This window comes from Pipra filicauda, unplaced genomic scaffold (assembly GCF_003945595.2).
Source record: "Pipra filicauda isolate LSUMZ 115617 unplaced genomic scaffold, ASM394559v2 scaffold16_size7369187_pilon, whole genome shotgun sequence".
NCBI classification, from domain to species: Eukaryota; Metazoa; Chordata; class Aves; order Passeriformes; family Pipridae; genus Pipra; species Pipra filicauda.
The window spans coordinates 1,629,893-1,646,111 of NW_024104207.1; the positions used below are offsets into that span (position 1 = coordinate 1,629,893).

The following is a 16,219-nucleotide window of genomic DNA, read 5'->3' on the forward strand; positions in this document are numbered from 1 at the left end:
TACACTGTTTTCAGGCATTGGTGTATTTTGTAACCAGTGGCAGCAGCATTACAGCACTTCACCAAATCCTTTGGAAGCCTGGTAACTGTAAAATGAGAATACCAAGCTGCCTGGTGGCAATAAACACTTCAGTGGTTAGGCTGAAGGAGGTGTGAGCGTGATTGTCTTTGAGACAAGTGTGCACACGGTGCACATGCATTTTATGACAGTTTTCCAAACAACTACGCGCACTGATTTTTGACCTTTTTGTCTTGTGAACGACCACTGCCAGAACCACAAGTAACCATAGGAGAGTTTAGCATGGCTGTTGCTCCAGACCCCACCCCCCCACTTTTTCCACAGACAGATGGGCATTGCTGCAGTAAGACCCACCGCTCCAGCTCTGCACTGGCTGCAAAAGCAAGGCTCTTGCACTGCTGCAAGGCTGCTCCCTGCAGTGCAGCCACTGGCCTCCTGGACCCTGGCTGTGCCCATCCCCCATGGCTTACAGCCAAACAGGACCCAGGTAACAGGGAGCAACAGACAGCGGGAGGCTTGACTGGACTGTTCAAGAGCAGGCAGCCAGATTTACTTTATCCATTTAGATCCATTTAGGAGAGTTTATTTTGGATGCAGTAAGCATACCTCAAGTACTTTGTAAAGGCATTTTGGCTTTGTTTGGAAGAAAGGAAAAGAGGCTACAGTGAACACACAGTTCCTAATTGTTCATTACAAAAAGAAAGAACAGCATGATCAAAGAGGGCACAGTCAATTAAGTCATGGCTGCAGTGAGTCTGTGCCCACCGTTCATTCCTCAAACGCACAGCTAGGGTTTAGTGCTGGATTCATCTCAGAGGAAGTACAGCCCCTGATGCCACTTCAGCAAATGCAGAGGCATCTGCATGCTCTGTCTCTACACCACACTTGCACAGAAATAGTGAGATGATGACAGCTTATGGGAACGCAATTTACCATACAACTACTAAGTTTGCAAGCCCACCATCAAAGCAGCAGCTCAAACCTTCCTCATCCTGGTCTGGCTTTCCTGCCCCTCCTCTGCACAACACACACTTCCTCAACCAGCAGAATAGCATCCCTTGGCTTTTAGAATTTGCCAAAACACACCTGCAAGGTTGTCAAAAGCTGGGCAGAGGTTACACATACCTTCAAGTACAAGCTTCCGAAATGCTGTGAATTGATGAGGGGAGGAGGTACTGGGGAAAGATAGGGGAGGAAATCAAACATATATTTATTTGTATCTAACAAGGTAGCAGGATATTTTCCACACCAAATGCCTGAATCAAGCGTCATTATTATTATTTTCCTAGTGAGAGCCAGCACAGCCAGCTCCACCACTCTCAAGATCACCAAACAAGTACCCTTAGTCTGGCACACAAACAGCCTACACTTCCACCATCATCAGCCCTGCAGCACCACACACACATATTTGCATGACCTATCCATGACTAAGTGGGACACAGTCACTCTGTCTGTCCTTACAAAGAAACTTTCTCTAGTCCATACTTGTCTTCTAAGCAGAGGAAAAAATTCTAAGGAACAGATTTATTAAAAACAACAACAAAACAAGAATAACATAAAAGTATGAATCAAAGTAAGGGGTGATCATGTCTGGACAAATTCTCCAGTCACACTCCTGTCTTCAAAAGCCAGTCAATTAACACTCTTAACTTGTCTTCTGTACTCTCAGAAGTAGCCAAGTCATTTGTTTTATCATCTCCCCATCTCCCCAAGGATATAAGCATTTATTTATCAATCTGCATCACAGCAATACTAGACAGCTGAGAGACAGTTCCATTTGTTGCAGTAAATAAAAAAAAAAAAGGCCGCACACTGTATTTGGCTGGATGCTTACAACAAAACAAAACAACAACAACAAAGAAAAGAGGAATAAACTCCTGGCAGAGCATGTCTTGCTCCCAGTGAAGCAAATAGGCAACTTGCATTCATTATAACAGAAACAGGCCAGACACTTCCATACACAGCCCTCCAAATGTGCTCAGAGTATATCCTGGCCTGGCAGCTGTTGGCAGTGTTGCAGCACCACAAACTCAAGACAGCCAAACTATCTGTACACTAGCATTAACAGACATGGACCACAAGAGAAAGGCAGGAAGATAAACTGACATAGACTTTAAATTTCTTTCTGATTAATCCATTTAGACAGAGTTTTCTTTACTAGCTCAGCATCAGTTTTGGTCCACTGTTTTTTGGTTTTTATGTTGGTTGTGTTACTGCTAATAGTGCAAGCCACTTCCATTTTCTGCTCAGACAGACACTTCCAATGTCAACGTTAAGTGCTACTACACTCGTTGATTTGCCCTGTAGTCAGGTCTGCAGAAGTGATGTCACTTCCTGATACGAAGTTGAATAACAAAACCGTTCACAATCTTCTGCAAGAACCAGAGTGACATCACACGTGTTAATGAGGTATATATTTCCATAATGAGCTGTTTCCTGGTATGGAAGAGCTCCAATCTCATTATACCACAAACTCCTCTGGGAGCTGATCCTCTCCCAGAAGATCTAAGGAGAGGCAGTTCATGGACCGCTTCCCGTAAAGGGCAGACTTGGTTTTGCAGTCCGCTGTGGAATAAACACAGCCATAGATAGACAGCTTATCCTCCAGGCTGCAGCCAAACGTGTAGCTGTGGGACGTGTCTGAAGACAGTGTGGCACTTAGTGGCGGGTGCTGGTGCTTATAAAGGCGGATGTCATCCAAACTCTGGCTGTGCTGGTCCATGCAGTTCCTGCTTTTGGGCGATCTGACCTGCCAGTTCCGCAAGACATACACGAATAAAAACAATGAGCTCATATACAGACTGAGGATGCTATGCATGCTACAAATTTTCCAAAATTGTTCTTCCATTCTTTCAAAAGAGCCCCACCAGCCTTCTGAAGGATGTTGGCTTAATGAAGAAACTGTGAACCATTAAAAAATTACAAGTGCATTAAGCTGCCTTATCATGTTGAGCCAGATTCTGATCTGTTTGCACTGTGTTCTCAGTGTCCAACACAATGGATGAAACACCTGACAGATACTGACACCTGAATGACCTGACATTTCCTGGCAGATCCATGCAGTCATCCTCAAATGGACAAACTGCACTTAAAACAAAACTACCCCAAGTGCTTCAACACACTGTGTTAAGTCTATTGAGCTGAAAGGAAGGTTCAAAAGGCAATGGTGCAAACCAATGGGTTACCGTGTCCAGTAATTGCAACAGAGTTTCACTACATAACATCATTCTGCAAACAGGAGCAACAAATCAGCAGTAATTCCTAGAGGCAGCATCTTGCTATACAAGCTGTAATGAGTCAGCCTCTGTGAAGGAATTATTGACCATTTGAGAACATTTCCAACTTTACCACTTGCTTCTTGTCTTGCTCTGCCTCTTTAATAGTCACCTCTTAAATGCTGATAATAAGGCTGATTTCAGGAGTATTCTTTTGCACCACAGAAAACGTCCTCCCAGTATCACTTCTCTCACTGCAATAGGAAGGGCATTAAAAAAACCACCCCGAAGGAAACCCTGTGCTGGCTCAGCTGTACTCCCAGAAACAGGAATATGTTGCATGGTTCTGTTAATGCTAAGGAAACCCTGCAGCATTTAGTAACATGGTCTTGTAAGAAAGGTTTTGGTGGTTTTGTAAGGAGGCACCTAATATTTGATGCATAAAAGTGGCAGCCAGGTCTTTGCAATTGTATAAAAGTGTTGATCAGAAACATTTTTATAAAACAGGTGCCTCCCAGTCAAGTAACAGAGTAAGCATGTGTTGGTAACAGCAGTAACTTTAAAAATATTATTTTAAGCAAGATGCCTCCTTCCAGCCTTGAGCTCTTAAGTCGTCAACTCAAATATAGGCATAAGTTCACTATGATTTGTACTGCATGGTCTTTAGCTTTGGAAAAAATAACCAAGATTTTATTCAAATCTACTATAGCACTTTACAGACTATTTTGGTGATAAGTGAAAATTTCTTATTACTTTTGACTGGGTCCAGGAAGAAACATGAAATACTAAAACAAAAAGTCCTAAGAAGTGATTGAAATCCTTGTTCAGATATTTACAATTCTTTCAGCAGATAACGCCAATTTGGATTCAGAGAGAAAAGAAAATGTGGAGGCTTTTTCTTTGTTTTCCAAAACTCCACAACATTTCTACCCCAGTGGATGCAGCTATACTTTGAAAAGAGGCCTTCAAAAGACATTTTAGTTAGACTTTTCCAAACAAAACTTATTAAACTATGTACTTTACTATACATAATTGCCCTTTCTCAAATGTTTGATGGAAAGAAAACTTCAACAACAAAGACTTCAGCACACACAGAGTATAATCACACAAATGATATAATAATTAGAGCTTGAACATCTGTTTTTGCCCCGATGTGATTTACTTCTGGCTTCAGGAGCAGGAAGATGATTAAGTTTGCAACCCACACCCAAACTGCATGGATTGTCTTTGCTCTGTAATCCATTGAAAATCTGGAAGTGGTTGATTTTCCATTTCCCATCCAGAAACCTAAGGTAGACAATAACTGGCTTGCAAGATTTCCTCGCTGATTGTTCCAAACCTCTCTATAGTATTCTGAACCCAATGCTGCTCTCATCCTATTCCTGAGAGCAGTAGCAGGCCAACAGCTGGTTTTGATTACACCATTTAAAAATGAGTCAAAGCCAGACCAATTCAGGTCACCTGATTTACAGCAGTCTCCATTACACTAGACCTTGGTTCAATGCCCACGCACATGCCAGACCCTCCTGCTGAGCACCCCCCTCCCTTACCTGGTGAAGGGATTCCACGCTTTGGCCTCTCATTTTGATTAGCGTGACTTGCACCACAGACAGCGATCCATGATTTATAGCTGTAAAGGAGAAGGAGAAAGGGAAAAGCAATGCAAGTTTGAGGTTTTGTGGGCTGCAGAAAAGGGAAGTTGTTCTCACAGGCCACATTCAATCCCTGCTATCCTCTAAATATAAATATGCATCAGTAAGCACCCTCAGTGCTCCAGGAATTTTGCTCACAAGTGCTCCTTTTCACCCCTAAAGATCAATATTTAAAAACTTTCAAGAAAACAGTTTCTCACCAACATGTCCCATTTTCACCCATCTTGTTTTACTATAAAGGCTGTATGTACATCTTAAGGCCAGACAGCTCATGTGTGATCCAGTTGTCTAGCATTCCCTGTATCACAAGCCACAAAACTTTACCTATGAATTCCTGTAACTAGCCCATTTTTCTGTGGTTGAACCCCTTGGCTGTTTTGTGGTAATCAAAATTTTAAAGCAAATTACTTCACTAAAAAAGATTGACCTCAGTTATCTTTTGGTCATTAACTGAATATAAACTTGGCACATTTGGATAAGGGAGACTTTGAGGAGCACAAAGAAGAGCAGCACTGTACAACATGGAATGCTGCCCTTTAACCTCTAGATGAGCTGACTGCAAATCCTGTTGCAGAAGGCAGTAAGTAGCACTGGCAGTTGTTTGGAAGAAGGTAACAGTTTTCTTAGGTCCCTCAGATTATGCCTGTTGCTAGAGCCTTAAAGAGCAGCACTGAGCAGTACCAGAATGCCATCTCACCTTGACAGCTAGCAGCATCTAGAGGCAGAGATTCAACAGATTCTCCCACAGTGGCCTCCTCTAACTGGTTTCCCTCTAAAGGTTCATCTACAGGCATCTCCTCTGGCTCATCTACTGCCAGCTCAAGCTCTAGGAGAAAGAGAGCAGCAGGAGAATGGTTAGCATTACACTTGTGCTCCAAGCTGCTGTACAGACTCTTACTCCCCATTCTCCTGCAGGAGAAGACAAAAGTGGGCTTAGAAGTCGCTCCACATCTCCAAATTCTTTACCATCATCCCGAGTGTCATCATCAGCCCGCTGTTTGCTGCCAATGTCAATGCCAGAGCTACCATAGCTGATGGTTGAGCTGCAAGATTTCTCTTTCCTATGCACCCGGTCAATGCTGAAGGGCTCATCCACCGACATTTCCACTGACACCCGGTGCCTGGAGTCAGCCTCGATGCCCGATGTGTGAGAGCTGCCATGGCTCCCTGTGGACTGGCGTGAGAGACGGTTATCCCTCTGGCTGCCCCCACTGCTCCCGCTGCCACGGGAATTCTTGTCACATGGGTCCAGGTCCATGTCTAGTGTGTCACTGATGTAGGACTCTCGGTAGCGCTTCTTCTCTGGGGAAGAAAGAAGAGAGAAACCAGTGGGAACTTTACGCAAGACCAAAGGAAGGGAAGCAAAAATATTCAGTAAGTTCTGGGATTGGCACAACCTCACAACTAAAGAACAAGTCCTGCAGCTACTGAACAAATAGAGGGACAGTTTTGTATTTTGTTTGCTCAGCAGATACTGGGATGCCCAGCTGGTTGTAAAAGAATTAGTCATATTCGAAGTAAATCAGCATGTTCTGAATTAGAACAGGCAGGTAGAGGCAGTTATGATACAGAAAACAGCAGGTTCCACAGTGAAGAAAATCATCATCATGGCTGGGCTTCGCGAACGAAGATTTGGGAAGGCTCTAACCACATTTGTTACAGGCATGTTAAAACAGTGAAGAAAAGGTCAACTAAAAACAAACAAACAAACAAACAAAGAGAGTGGCTTACTTAGCTAACTTAAGTGCTCAATCTTTAAAATCAGATGCATTGGCTCATTCTTGAAATAGTCACCAACATGTGGAATCAGCGAAGAACAGAATCCCCATAGCTGGTGTTTATTAATGATTTATTGTTTCTCCCACGGCTTATATGTGCTGAGGGTGGTCAAGAAGTCCATGAGACCCTAAGAGACACAAAACCACCTAGGGCCTTTTGCCCACAGGCACACATGATCAATGAGCCTTTCTACAGGTGACTCGCACATGCCAGTGTTTCTGCCTGCACAGCTCAAGGCCACTGTTGTTACCCCACTGAAGGGAAAAAGAAAGAACCAAGCTAGATGAGACCAAGGGCTGCCTTGCCCTGTACACTGATTCCATACAACCAGCGATCACCACTTCAGAGATTAATGTAAGCTCCTTAGAATTAGTTGAGATGAGCAAGAACCAGAAAAGTTTCTTCCTCAGATCTACCTAGAAGGAGTCAGCCTATGTCCTCGGACAAGAGGACCAGCTACTCTTTGACTGCTACTGACCTTGAAGGTAACAATACAAAGCTTACAATTCAGAGAAGACAAAGTATCAATGGACAATACAAGGAACAGCAGTCAGGAAAGAAATAGGGGAAAAAAAGCATTCAGGTGAAGGGTAGAGGGAAGGGGACACAATTGTATGAAAGAATTTAAATGTAATGCATTTAAATGTAATGCATTTAAAACAGTCACCAGGAAGAGAGAGGTGGGCTGAGAAGTTACAGGAAACCCAGCCTGCAGAGCTGGAAAATGAAAGGGGGTGAGCTGAGAGGTAATGAGGTGAATGAAGTTTGCCTGCAAGGATACTAGGGAGCATTTTTTTGTGTTCAAATCACCATTCCTACAGATACTCTACAGGAACCCCAACAGAAAAGACAAATTCTGGGAACCCTGATCTGCTCTCAGGCTGTTTCTGGCACCTGCAACTCCTAGCTTTTAACTGGATGACACTAAAGACTAAATTGTGTGCAGTGTTTAGTAAAGGGCACTAAAAAAATTAAGACACAGGCTCACAATTTGTGCTTCTGCTTGAACGCAAGATGATTTCATTCCAATGGAAAGCTTTTTATTTAAAATTATTTCCACTCAGAAGCATGCATCATATCCACAAATTGGAAACACAGAGAGTAAGGATCTACTTAAAAGGAGATATTCCCCCTCTACTACTCTCACACACCCATGCTTTCTGATCACAGTCTACAACGTGGGAGCCATAAACATTTCTCAGGAACAGACTAGAAACATATCTAACACCTCTGTTTCTCTCACTGGGTCCCTGATAAGTCAGAAACACCATTAATTAGATACAGAGCAGCCACCGTGAAGCAACAGCAGAACCTAATATGCTCTTCCCCTTACCAAAATCACCTGGCTGTTCCTTAACATACCTTCAGCCTCCTCCAGTTTTTGGATTTGCTTCAACACTGGTTGAATATTCAGAAAGAGCCGGTGACTGTTGCTGAGCAGCTGCAGCAAATGCCGTGACCTGAAGGGGCAGCCTGTGTAGTAAACCAGTTTCCTTGCAGAGGGCAAGCCATCTGGCTGGATCTCAAATTTTTTCCCCTGCATATAGAGGAGAGATGCCAGAGAAATGAGCAAAAGCATGTTTCCAGCCACACAGCTACCAGAGATAGCTGTGGTTTTGTGCATGCAAGTGACAGGACTTGACATGGCAGTGCAGGCAGGCTGACAGTTTTGCCACATCCCAGGTTGACAGCCACTGCCAGATGGCCTCCATTCCGTCATACTCACCAGAAAGGCCAGCTTCCCAATGTGCGACCAGGGAAAGTCATAGAGGAGCTGGCGAACGTGATTCACCTCCTGCAACACATCAAACTCAGAGTGACAAAGGGACTGGCAGGTACAGGGTGGAGTCAGCGATGTGCAAAGAATTTGCAAACAACCAAGAATTTGAGATATGTGGAGCCTGGTGTTCACAGGGGAGGCAGAGGAGCCACAGTGAGGGGGGAGGACAGAGAACTGGGCAGAGTTAATGCTACACCAGAAGGCTTTCACAGCAGTCTGTTACCTGATAGATGTGCATTCCTCTCAGGGTCAGGCCCAGGATAACTGTTGGTCGATCCTCCTTCTTATCCTTAAAGAATAGAAGAGCCTGGAGTCAAAGGTTAATCTACAAAGAACATGCCCCTGTTCTGGCACCTACTGCAGGAGAGGTAGCAGGACTCCTCATCAGGCAGATGCCATCAGCTCATTTGGTTTTTATTATGTTTGTAAAGAGCACCTTGCCTTGTTGACCCCTGAAATATCTACACCTTAAATCCCCTTGTGCTGGGAGACTCAGGAATTTCAGCAGCCCATGTCCTAGCTGCCCTGGACAGGGAATCCTGTAGCTTTAGTGATTTGAGGGCATGGACAATTACTGCTCTCAGAGGTACCTTGTAACCTCTCATACTGCCATGTGCTGTCTCTGCTATCCCCACAAACATGCACCATTCTCACTCCCCAGGTAACAGAGAGCCCAAAACAAAGGGACACCCATCCCCCCCTCCTTGCCATGGCACTGCTGTTCCCATCTAGGGACTTCGTAGATCTTAGGTGTCCCTTGGCTGGGGGGCTAATCAATACTCAGAGTTATGGGACTTTCCTTCTAACCTTTTAATCTGGGTTTTGAGAGCAGGTGGTTTTACATGTTTGCATCTGGGCTGGAATTCTACCTTGCTTTTAGCTCATGCTGTATCTTGCTATGACATACTTCGTCTCTGATAAGATTCCTCTGCTTGAAGACCAAAAAAATATCATAAACTAATTCTTTCAGCCTCTCCTAGCACAGCAGAGTTAGGGAAAGGAAGACACGTTTTTGTTAGGAGGAGAAGGAGGAAGAAAATTTTGGGGTAAAAATTTATGGGCTCACAGAACTCAAGCTTTGCATCACAACCATCTCTCCTTATCTGTCTTGCAAGATGCAAGCCTTGTGCCATTACATTGTCTTCTATTAGGCACAAGGAACAATCCAGGAATCCAAAACTGACATATAACTGAAAAAACACCAACCAGTCTGACATGGTTGGAGAAGGAAGGGGATAAGAAAGTCGGAATGACTCAGTGTCACCTTCACTTATTACATGACATTTGTGTGAAAGCTGGCTGACCTCTTGTCATTATTTTAATGAACTTCAACAAGAAAAAAAAAGGCTTCTCTGATTTTCCTGGTGCAATTCTACCAACAGGCATGGACAAAAATTAAGTTTTGCCATTCCTGTGGCCAGTTTCTTGGCCAAGAAACAAAACTAAATTCCAGCTATATCTGTATATTGGCAACGGATTTGTTTGTGGGGACAGGCCTCATTGGCTGAGCATTTTAGATTTGTTTGGCCTCTCTGAATCAGAGGCAACCATCCCTCAAAAAAACAGAAAGAGAAAAATGCAATGTTGTACTCAATTAATGATGCGAGAGAAGTTCAAAATAAGAAGCTCTTTGTTTAACCTTCTGCAGCCTGTAGAAGTGGACTGGCACATCTTCCAGTAGGCAAGACTCCTTAATGAACTTCAGAACTGCTTCCTTAGTGCTCAGCCCTTGCTGTTCTCGGTGCATCTCTGGGGCATGTTTCAAGATGTAGTCGCTCCCCCTCTTCGCAATTATCTAAACCACAAAGAAAACAAACAGGTCAGCAACTCTTCAGCGATCCACATGGGAGGCAGTTGTGATCAACAGCAAAGCAGAGACTGGAGGTGGAGGAGGCTCATATATTCCCTCAAGATGTTAGTCCACGTTCACTTCTACCTCCCTGGAGGATAAGCATTTAAACCAGCCCAGATGACACTGATGTCTCCAAACAGATCCTAGATGGCAAAATTGTAACAGACCAAGCCCACAGAGGTTGGGTCAGCTCTTCTCACTTTTAAGTATTGGAATTAGTTTTCCTAACTCTTGGCATCCATATAAATGTTTATGGGCAGATAACAAATATTGCTCTGCATGCCAACACAATCAGCAGCAACATCTCCAAACAGGACAGAAATACTAGGTTTTCCTTTTAAGACCTGAAACTACACATTAGGCTTATTTAGCATCTCCATTCTCAAAGGGACAGATAACACTATCTCAAGGTATTTTTTTTATCTATTGGGAGTGGTTGGCAGGCACGTGGCTCTACTAAGCAGTACAAAAATCTGCACTGGGCCTTTTGCTCCTGCCCTGTGGGTGCCCAGTTCCCCTGCTTGCACACATGCTCTCTCCATACAAGCCTACAGGGTGGCCCTGACCCCTCCCATGCCTGACTGGCCCCTTTCAGGCTGTAAACAGCAGTGACGGATAAGGGGGACATCGGCTGAATTCACTTCACAACATACCCGACCACTGGGGACATTTAAAACTAGATTGCACCAGGAACTTGAGAATATCCTGCTAGAAACAACCTGTCCTGGCCCAAAACAACCAGACTCCATCACCACCCAGTTCCCACTTCCATTTTATATTAAAACCCTTGTTTACTCTGTTCAGTAACACCTTTGCCCTCCTCTGCATGCCTTGACCGATTAGCTGCCCTCCCACGAGGAAGGCTGGCCCCGATGGAGGACAGCATCATTGCCATCAGCTGCAAAACGTCAGCAGAAAGAGACGTGCCAGCTCCACAGTTCAAAGCTGGGTGGGTCAGCCCAGGGCAGCACTGCCTCTCCTCACTTGCACGAGACTTAGGGCAGCCCTTGGCCAAATGATATGAAGCACGTGTTGGAGGAAGAGATTGCGTTGGAGGAGGAGGAGATCTCTCACTATCTCCCCATGGGAGCCCAGAGGCAGGGAGAGAAGCGTCCCCACGCCTGCCAGATTTCAGTGTTTATAATGATGTAATAAATCACCCACGTACTCGCTTGGGGTTGTGGCTCAGCACAGGTGAGCCAGGCTTTGCCCGGGCCTTTGCAGTGTTTGCCAAATGAGCAATAGTCTGTGATAAGCCCTTTAACTGCCTCAGAAACAGCACACACGAGACCCACCTTTTCCAGCACTTCATTAGCTACCTCCTGACAGGCAACCCATAACAGAGAATGGCATGGGATGAGGGCCTGTTGTCTAGGACAAAGGGGCATTTCTGCACAGCAAGCCAGGCAAGCCAGGATTTGTGCATAAAGGAGACTATCAGCCTTGCTTCCCCACAACAATCCCTGTCACTGTTCTAAACCTTCTTCCCAAGGCAGGTGACAGTGTTGTCTTTCAGGGGAGATGCAGCTTGCCTGGGACAGTGAACTAATAGAGCCTTAGCTAGTTTACCTTCATTTGACAACTAAATCAGCTCTTGGTTTGAAGGGCACAAGTCATGTGCACATGCTTATAAACAAACATGCAAACCCATTTCCAGGCCTTTCCCTTTCCTCTTACTGCAGTTGAGCCAGAGATTAATGACAAAGCAAGCACAAGAGGCACTGCACAGCAAACCCTTAGGGTTTGGATTTATTCATCCCTGAGGCGAGTATTATAGAGATGGGAACAAAGGACAATGGACTTGGCTTCCAGGCCTGGAGGTTTTCTGGAGAGCTTAGGTTGTGCAGATCTTGCTGATGTGCCACTACAAACGCACAACCCTTTAAGCCATAGAAGAATTAAACAAAGACAGCTGCACTGTCAGAGTTATTCATGTAACACCAGCACATTCCCTCACCAAGGAAGGATGTAGCACCCACCTCACTGATGAATGAGTCCCAGAAGAACAGGCACTTACCTCCAGTGGACAGACAGGAGATATCTCCCGAGGGAAACTCAGGATGATACTCTACCCCTCTGCCTGATCATTGCAGTGGGAGTTGGGGAAGTTGCATGGCTGCATTAGGTACTACCCTGACACAGCTCCTGCTGTGTGTACAATCTGTTGACAGAAATATTCCCCCCAAACTTACCCATTGTGGGAAATAAGCCTGAGGTTCAAAATATTTGCCAGCATGGACCTTCTCTCTGTAGTTGCCCAAATCTGCCTGTAAGCTGTAGGCAGCCAGCAAGAAGTAGATTTCTTCTTTGTGATTGCAATGAGACATAAGTACTTGCTCTTTGAGATGGCAGTAGTAGAGCTGCCGAGCCACCTTATCGCTGCAAAACACAAAGGCAAATTTACCTGAAGAAGAAAGTTCAGATAAGACCCCTCAAAAACATCATCCTGCAGAGAAGAGGGATTAAACTTTGACATGTCTGGTGTGTGCCAATGCCACCCTGATACCAGTTATGTGTGCGTAGGGAGCACCAAACCAAGATCAAGGTCTTCTCCCACTAAGTGTTGTACAAACATGGGAAATGGTAGCTTCTACCTTGAGAAGCATGAGATCTAAGAAGTTAGTGCAGAAGGTAGATGAAAGAAAAATCACGCCACACCTGTTTTGGAGACTGACTACAATCAAGCACTTCTGTTTCTCTGAAAAGCCTGTAGGAGCCAGGAGAGTCAACTCCCTTGAATTCCCAGTCCTGTTGCTTGCACACCTGTCCTCCTTTCCCCTCTAAACTTGGCACTGCTTTATTATTTCACCTTGCCTTAGGCTCAAGATACTTTTCAGCAGCTAATTCCCTGCAAGGTAGATCAGAAGGTAGAGGAGCCTTGGGTTTATTTTTGTCTTCTTCCTCAAGCTGCTAAATTGGGATGGTCTGATAAGGCATAATAACTGTAGTGCAGCATTGATAACCCACACAGCCCCTGCTCTTAGAGCTCATGGAAAGCAGGCTGCTGACATGTACATATAGGTGAGGTGCTGGGCACTACAGACTGCTTGTAAAAGTGTGTGTGCATAGTTTGAAGGGGCCAGGTAACTACCTCTGCATGGCTCCACACATCTCTCCAATTAAACTACTAGTGCAATAGAAAGTTGCTTGTCATGCTGAAGGACGTGTACGTCAAGAGCGGCAGAATAATATGTAATCTCCTTTTGTACATAAGAGCAAAATGAAATAAGAAGCACTTATCAGCCAAACAGAGTCCAGAAGAAAGACTCCCCTGTATCCCAGAAAGAAAGACTATGGAGAGAGAAAACACAGAAAACCACAAGCTTTGTTCAAGATGAGAAAAAAATGCCAAAAATTTGGTAAAGATTTTAATCCACCCAAATGATCCCAACTCTTGGCTTGCCCCAGGGTCAGAGCCACACCAGAAGTGCCGATGCAAATTAATTCTGTCAGTTGTTCATTTTCAACTACCTCATCCTTTGTTCTGTACCGTGGGTGAGGGTGGTGCTGTTTTGAGTGCAGTCCATATTCCATGTGAATGGACTCCAAATGCAAAACTCTCTAACTTATGAAGTAATTTCTTTTGTCCATTTACAAAGGTCCATTTCCAGGAGCAGACTGAACAGAGCACTGCTCAGATACAATAAGCATATCCAAAATTGTTAGCAAGTGCTTTAGAGTATAAGTAACTATTTTTGGTATATCCATCTGATGCTTTTCATACAACCAAAAGACACAAGCAAAAGAGTGCTAATCGTGTTTTGATAATGTCGTCATTCAACCTGCTCTCTAAACACAGATGGAAATGCAGTCACAATTTTCCTAGGGATATGGAGTATGCTTCAGGCAGAAAACATTCATAGCTGGGTGAGGAAGTCTGTGAAGGTCTTAAAAAAAAATTCTTAAACAGATTTTTTAAGGTTATTTCTGTGAGCTCACAGAGATGAGCTTAACAAAGAAACTTTATTTTTCTTGCCCTTTAAGAACACAATGACTAATTCAAAACACAGTAGCTACTGCAGAAGGGAACTTACCCTATTACTCTTCCATTTTCTACATAGTATTGTACTCTAAAGAACGCAACAAAAGGAGGGCTGAATTTCTCTGTTCCCTGGAGCAAAGACAGAAGACAAGTTAAATTATGAACAGCATCCAAAATTCCTGTTCCCCTGTCTGGTAATGTTCTCTTCTCCCAAGCTCACTACCCACACTGCTTTTCGTTTTCTACTCTTTGCTCTTGGCAAGATCTAGGGGGAAATTTGACTGTCTTGGAGGCTCACAACAATGAGGCATCACAAAACATTCAGACAGGCTGAATCACAAAATATCCTATGAACAGAAGATGATTTTTGGATAGGAGGGATGAGTCCCAGTGTAGCCTGGGGACACCCAGCCTGGCTCAGAGTTACCTAGCTCAGCACCTGGCAGCACCAGACGCATTAGTGCTGAAAACAGCAAGTCTAAATCGGCCTCCCTCAAAGCACCAGGCAAGGCAGCAGGGCAGCATGCCATGCTGGCATGGCTGTGGCGTTTACAGGGCACACCTAGGAGTAACCAGCCATCCCTGTGCTGCACCACATCACTTATCAAGGACACATGTGCTGCCTTGTTCAGCATTTACTGCCCGAGGCTGAGGCGCACCAGCCTGATATCAACTCTGAGCCTTTTGTTTGGCAGGGCTTGTGTTTAGTTATTCACATGTTCCTGCAGCCACAGACCAGAAGGCAATGTTGATGTCTGCTTCACACTGGGGATGTCTGTTAGAAGAAAGCCAGCACGAGTTCTGATGTTTTAACTACAGCCTATCTTTCAGACTTACAGCCCTGTTTAAAAAGGAGAAAAAAAAAAGAAGAAAAGGGGGAAAATAAAAGAGGAACATCTTACTACCTCATTCTTTCATCTTTCCTACTTTGCCACTTGACTGCTCACACAGGCAACTTTGCTCCTACAGGCAGTTCCAAGGTTTCGCTGGTTGGACCCATTTCACTGGGACAAGTTACGTGGCATGCTCGGCACATCTGATGCAGACAGCTTCTTGATCATCATGCAAATATTTCCATTTTATTTCTGGAACTTTTTTACTGTCACCCTATTTTATCAGCTGGACTTTCAGCTTTCCACCTGAAACCTCTTCATAGGAATTAATTCCTTGTCAACTAACCCAGTCTGATAGGCTAACTCCTCTCAGACTGCAGTACTGCCAACGGCAAGTCATTCAGTCTTTCATGATTCACATCACATCAGAGGTTCAACACTTATCCTGACTTGGAAAGTGCTGCAAGAATCCAACCACAAAGCAATTGCAAAGCATACCCCATCCCGAGGTGACCAAAAACACCTGCCTCTGCTGAAAGGATGGGCCTCTGCATGACTGTGGTTGTCTTTGAAGTAATTCTCACTCATTTGGGAAAAGCAGAGCACTTGTTTGGGGGTAAGAGAGATCTCCAACCTCACTAGTCATCTACAAATTTCTCTGAGCAGCAAAAATGGCAAGTGTGCCTACTCTGCAAAAGAAAACCCTTATGGAAGATGGAAAAAGTCATAATGAGCCAATTAAGGTATCTGAATCCAATTGCTTTGTTCTAGTCTATGGCTCCTCTAATAATGACATACACAAACAGGCATTATGATGTCTTAATGACTAGCGTTAAACAATTACATAGGCTTGTCTTTATTTCATGCAGCTTTTCCCTCCCTTGACAGGGCTGGCTAGTGTTAAAGAACTAGGACTCTTCTCAAACAAAATATCCTTCTTCTTCCTCCACTGTCCTTTTGCATGTACTCTAGAAGAGTCACAGCTCCAGTCATCTCCCTTTTATCAGGTTCAAGTCACAAAAAGTTTTAGGCTGTTTTGCTTAAGGATAACAATGAGGTCTCAAGATTAAGTTCTAGACTAAGTTCAAATGGAAAACTGACGCACTGA

The 16,219-nt window shown here is 44.3% G+C and overlaps 1 protein-coding gene across 1 annotated transcript in view; it reads right to left on the reverse strand.

Moving 5' to 3' along the window:
* Positions 1 to 1,527: 1,527 nt before the first annotated feature.
* Positions 1,528 to 16,219, reverse strand: part of FRMD1 (FERM domain containing 1) — a 39,859-nt gene continuing 25,167 nt past the window's right edge. The window contains exons 5-14 of the mRNA XM_027712087.2: positions 14,331 to 14,407; positions 12,489 to 12,675; positions 10,084 to 10,239; positions 8,668 to 8,733; positions 8,391 to 8,459; positions 8,027 to 8,201; positions 5,852 to 6,187; positions 5,583 to 5,711; positions 4,784 to 4,863; positions 1,528 to 2,767 (exon numbers count right to left, since the gene is read on the reverse strand). Of these exons, the coding sequence (XP_027567888.2) occupies positions 2,480 to 2,767; positions 4,784 to 4,863; positions 5,583 to 5,711; positions 5,852 to 6,187; positions 8,027 to 8,201; positions 8,391 to 8,459; positions 8,668 to 8,733; positions 10,084 to 10,239; positions 12,489 to 12,675; positions 14,331 to 14,407 (1,563 nt within the window). The 3' untranslated portion in view covers positions 1,528 to 2,479. The remainder of the gene's footprint in view (positions 2,768 to 4,783; positions 4,864 to 5,582; positions 5,712 to 5,851; positions 6,188 to 8,026; positions 8,202 to 8,390; positions 8,460 to 8,667; positions 8,734 to 10,083; positions 10,240 to 12,488; positions 12,676 to 14,330; positions 14,408 to 16,219) is intronic.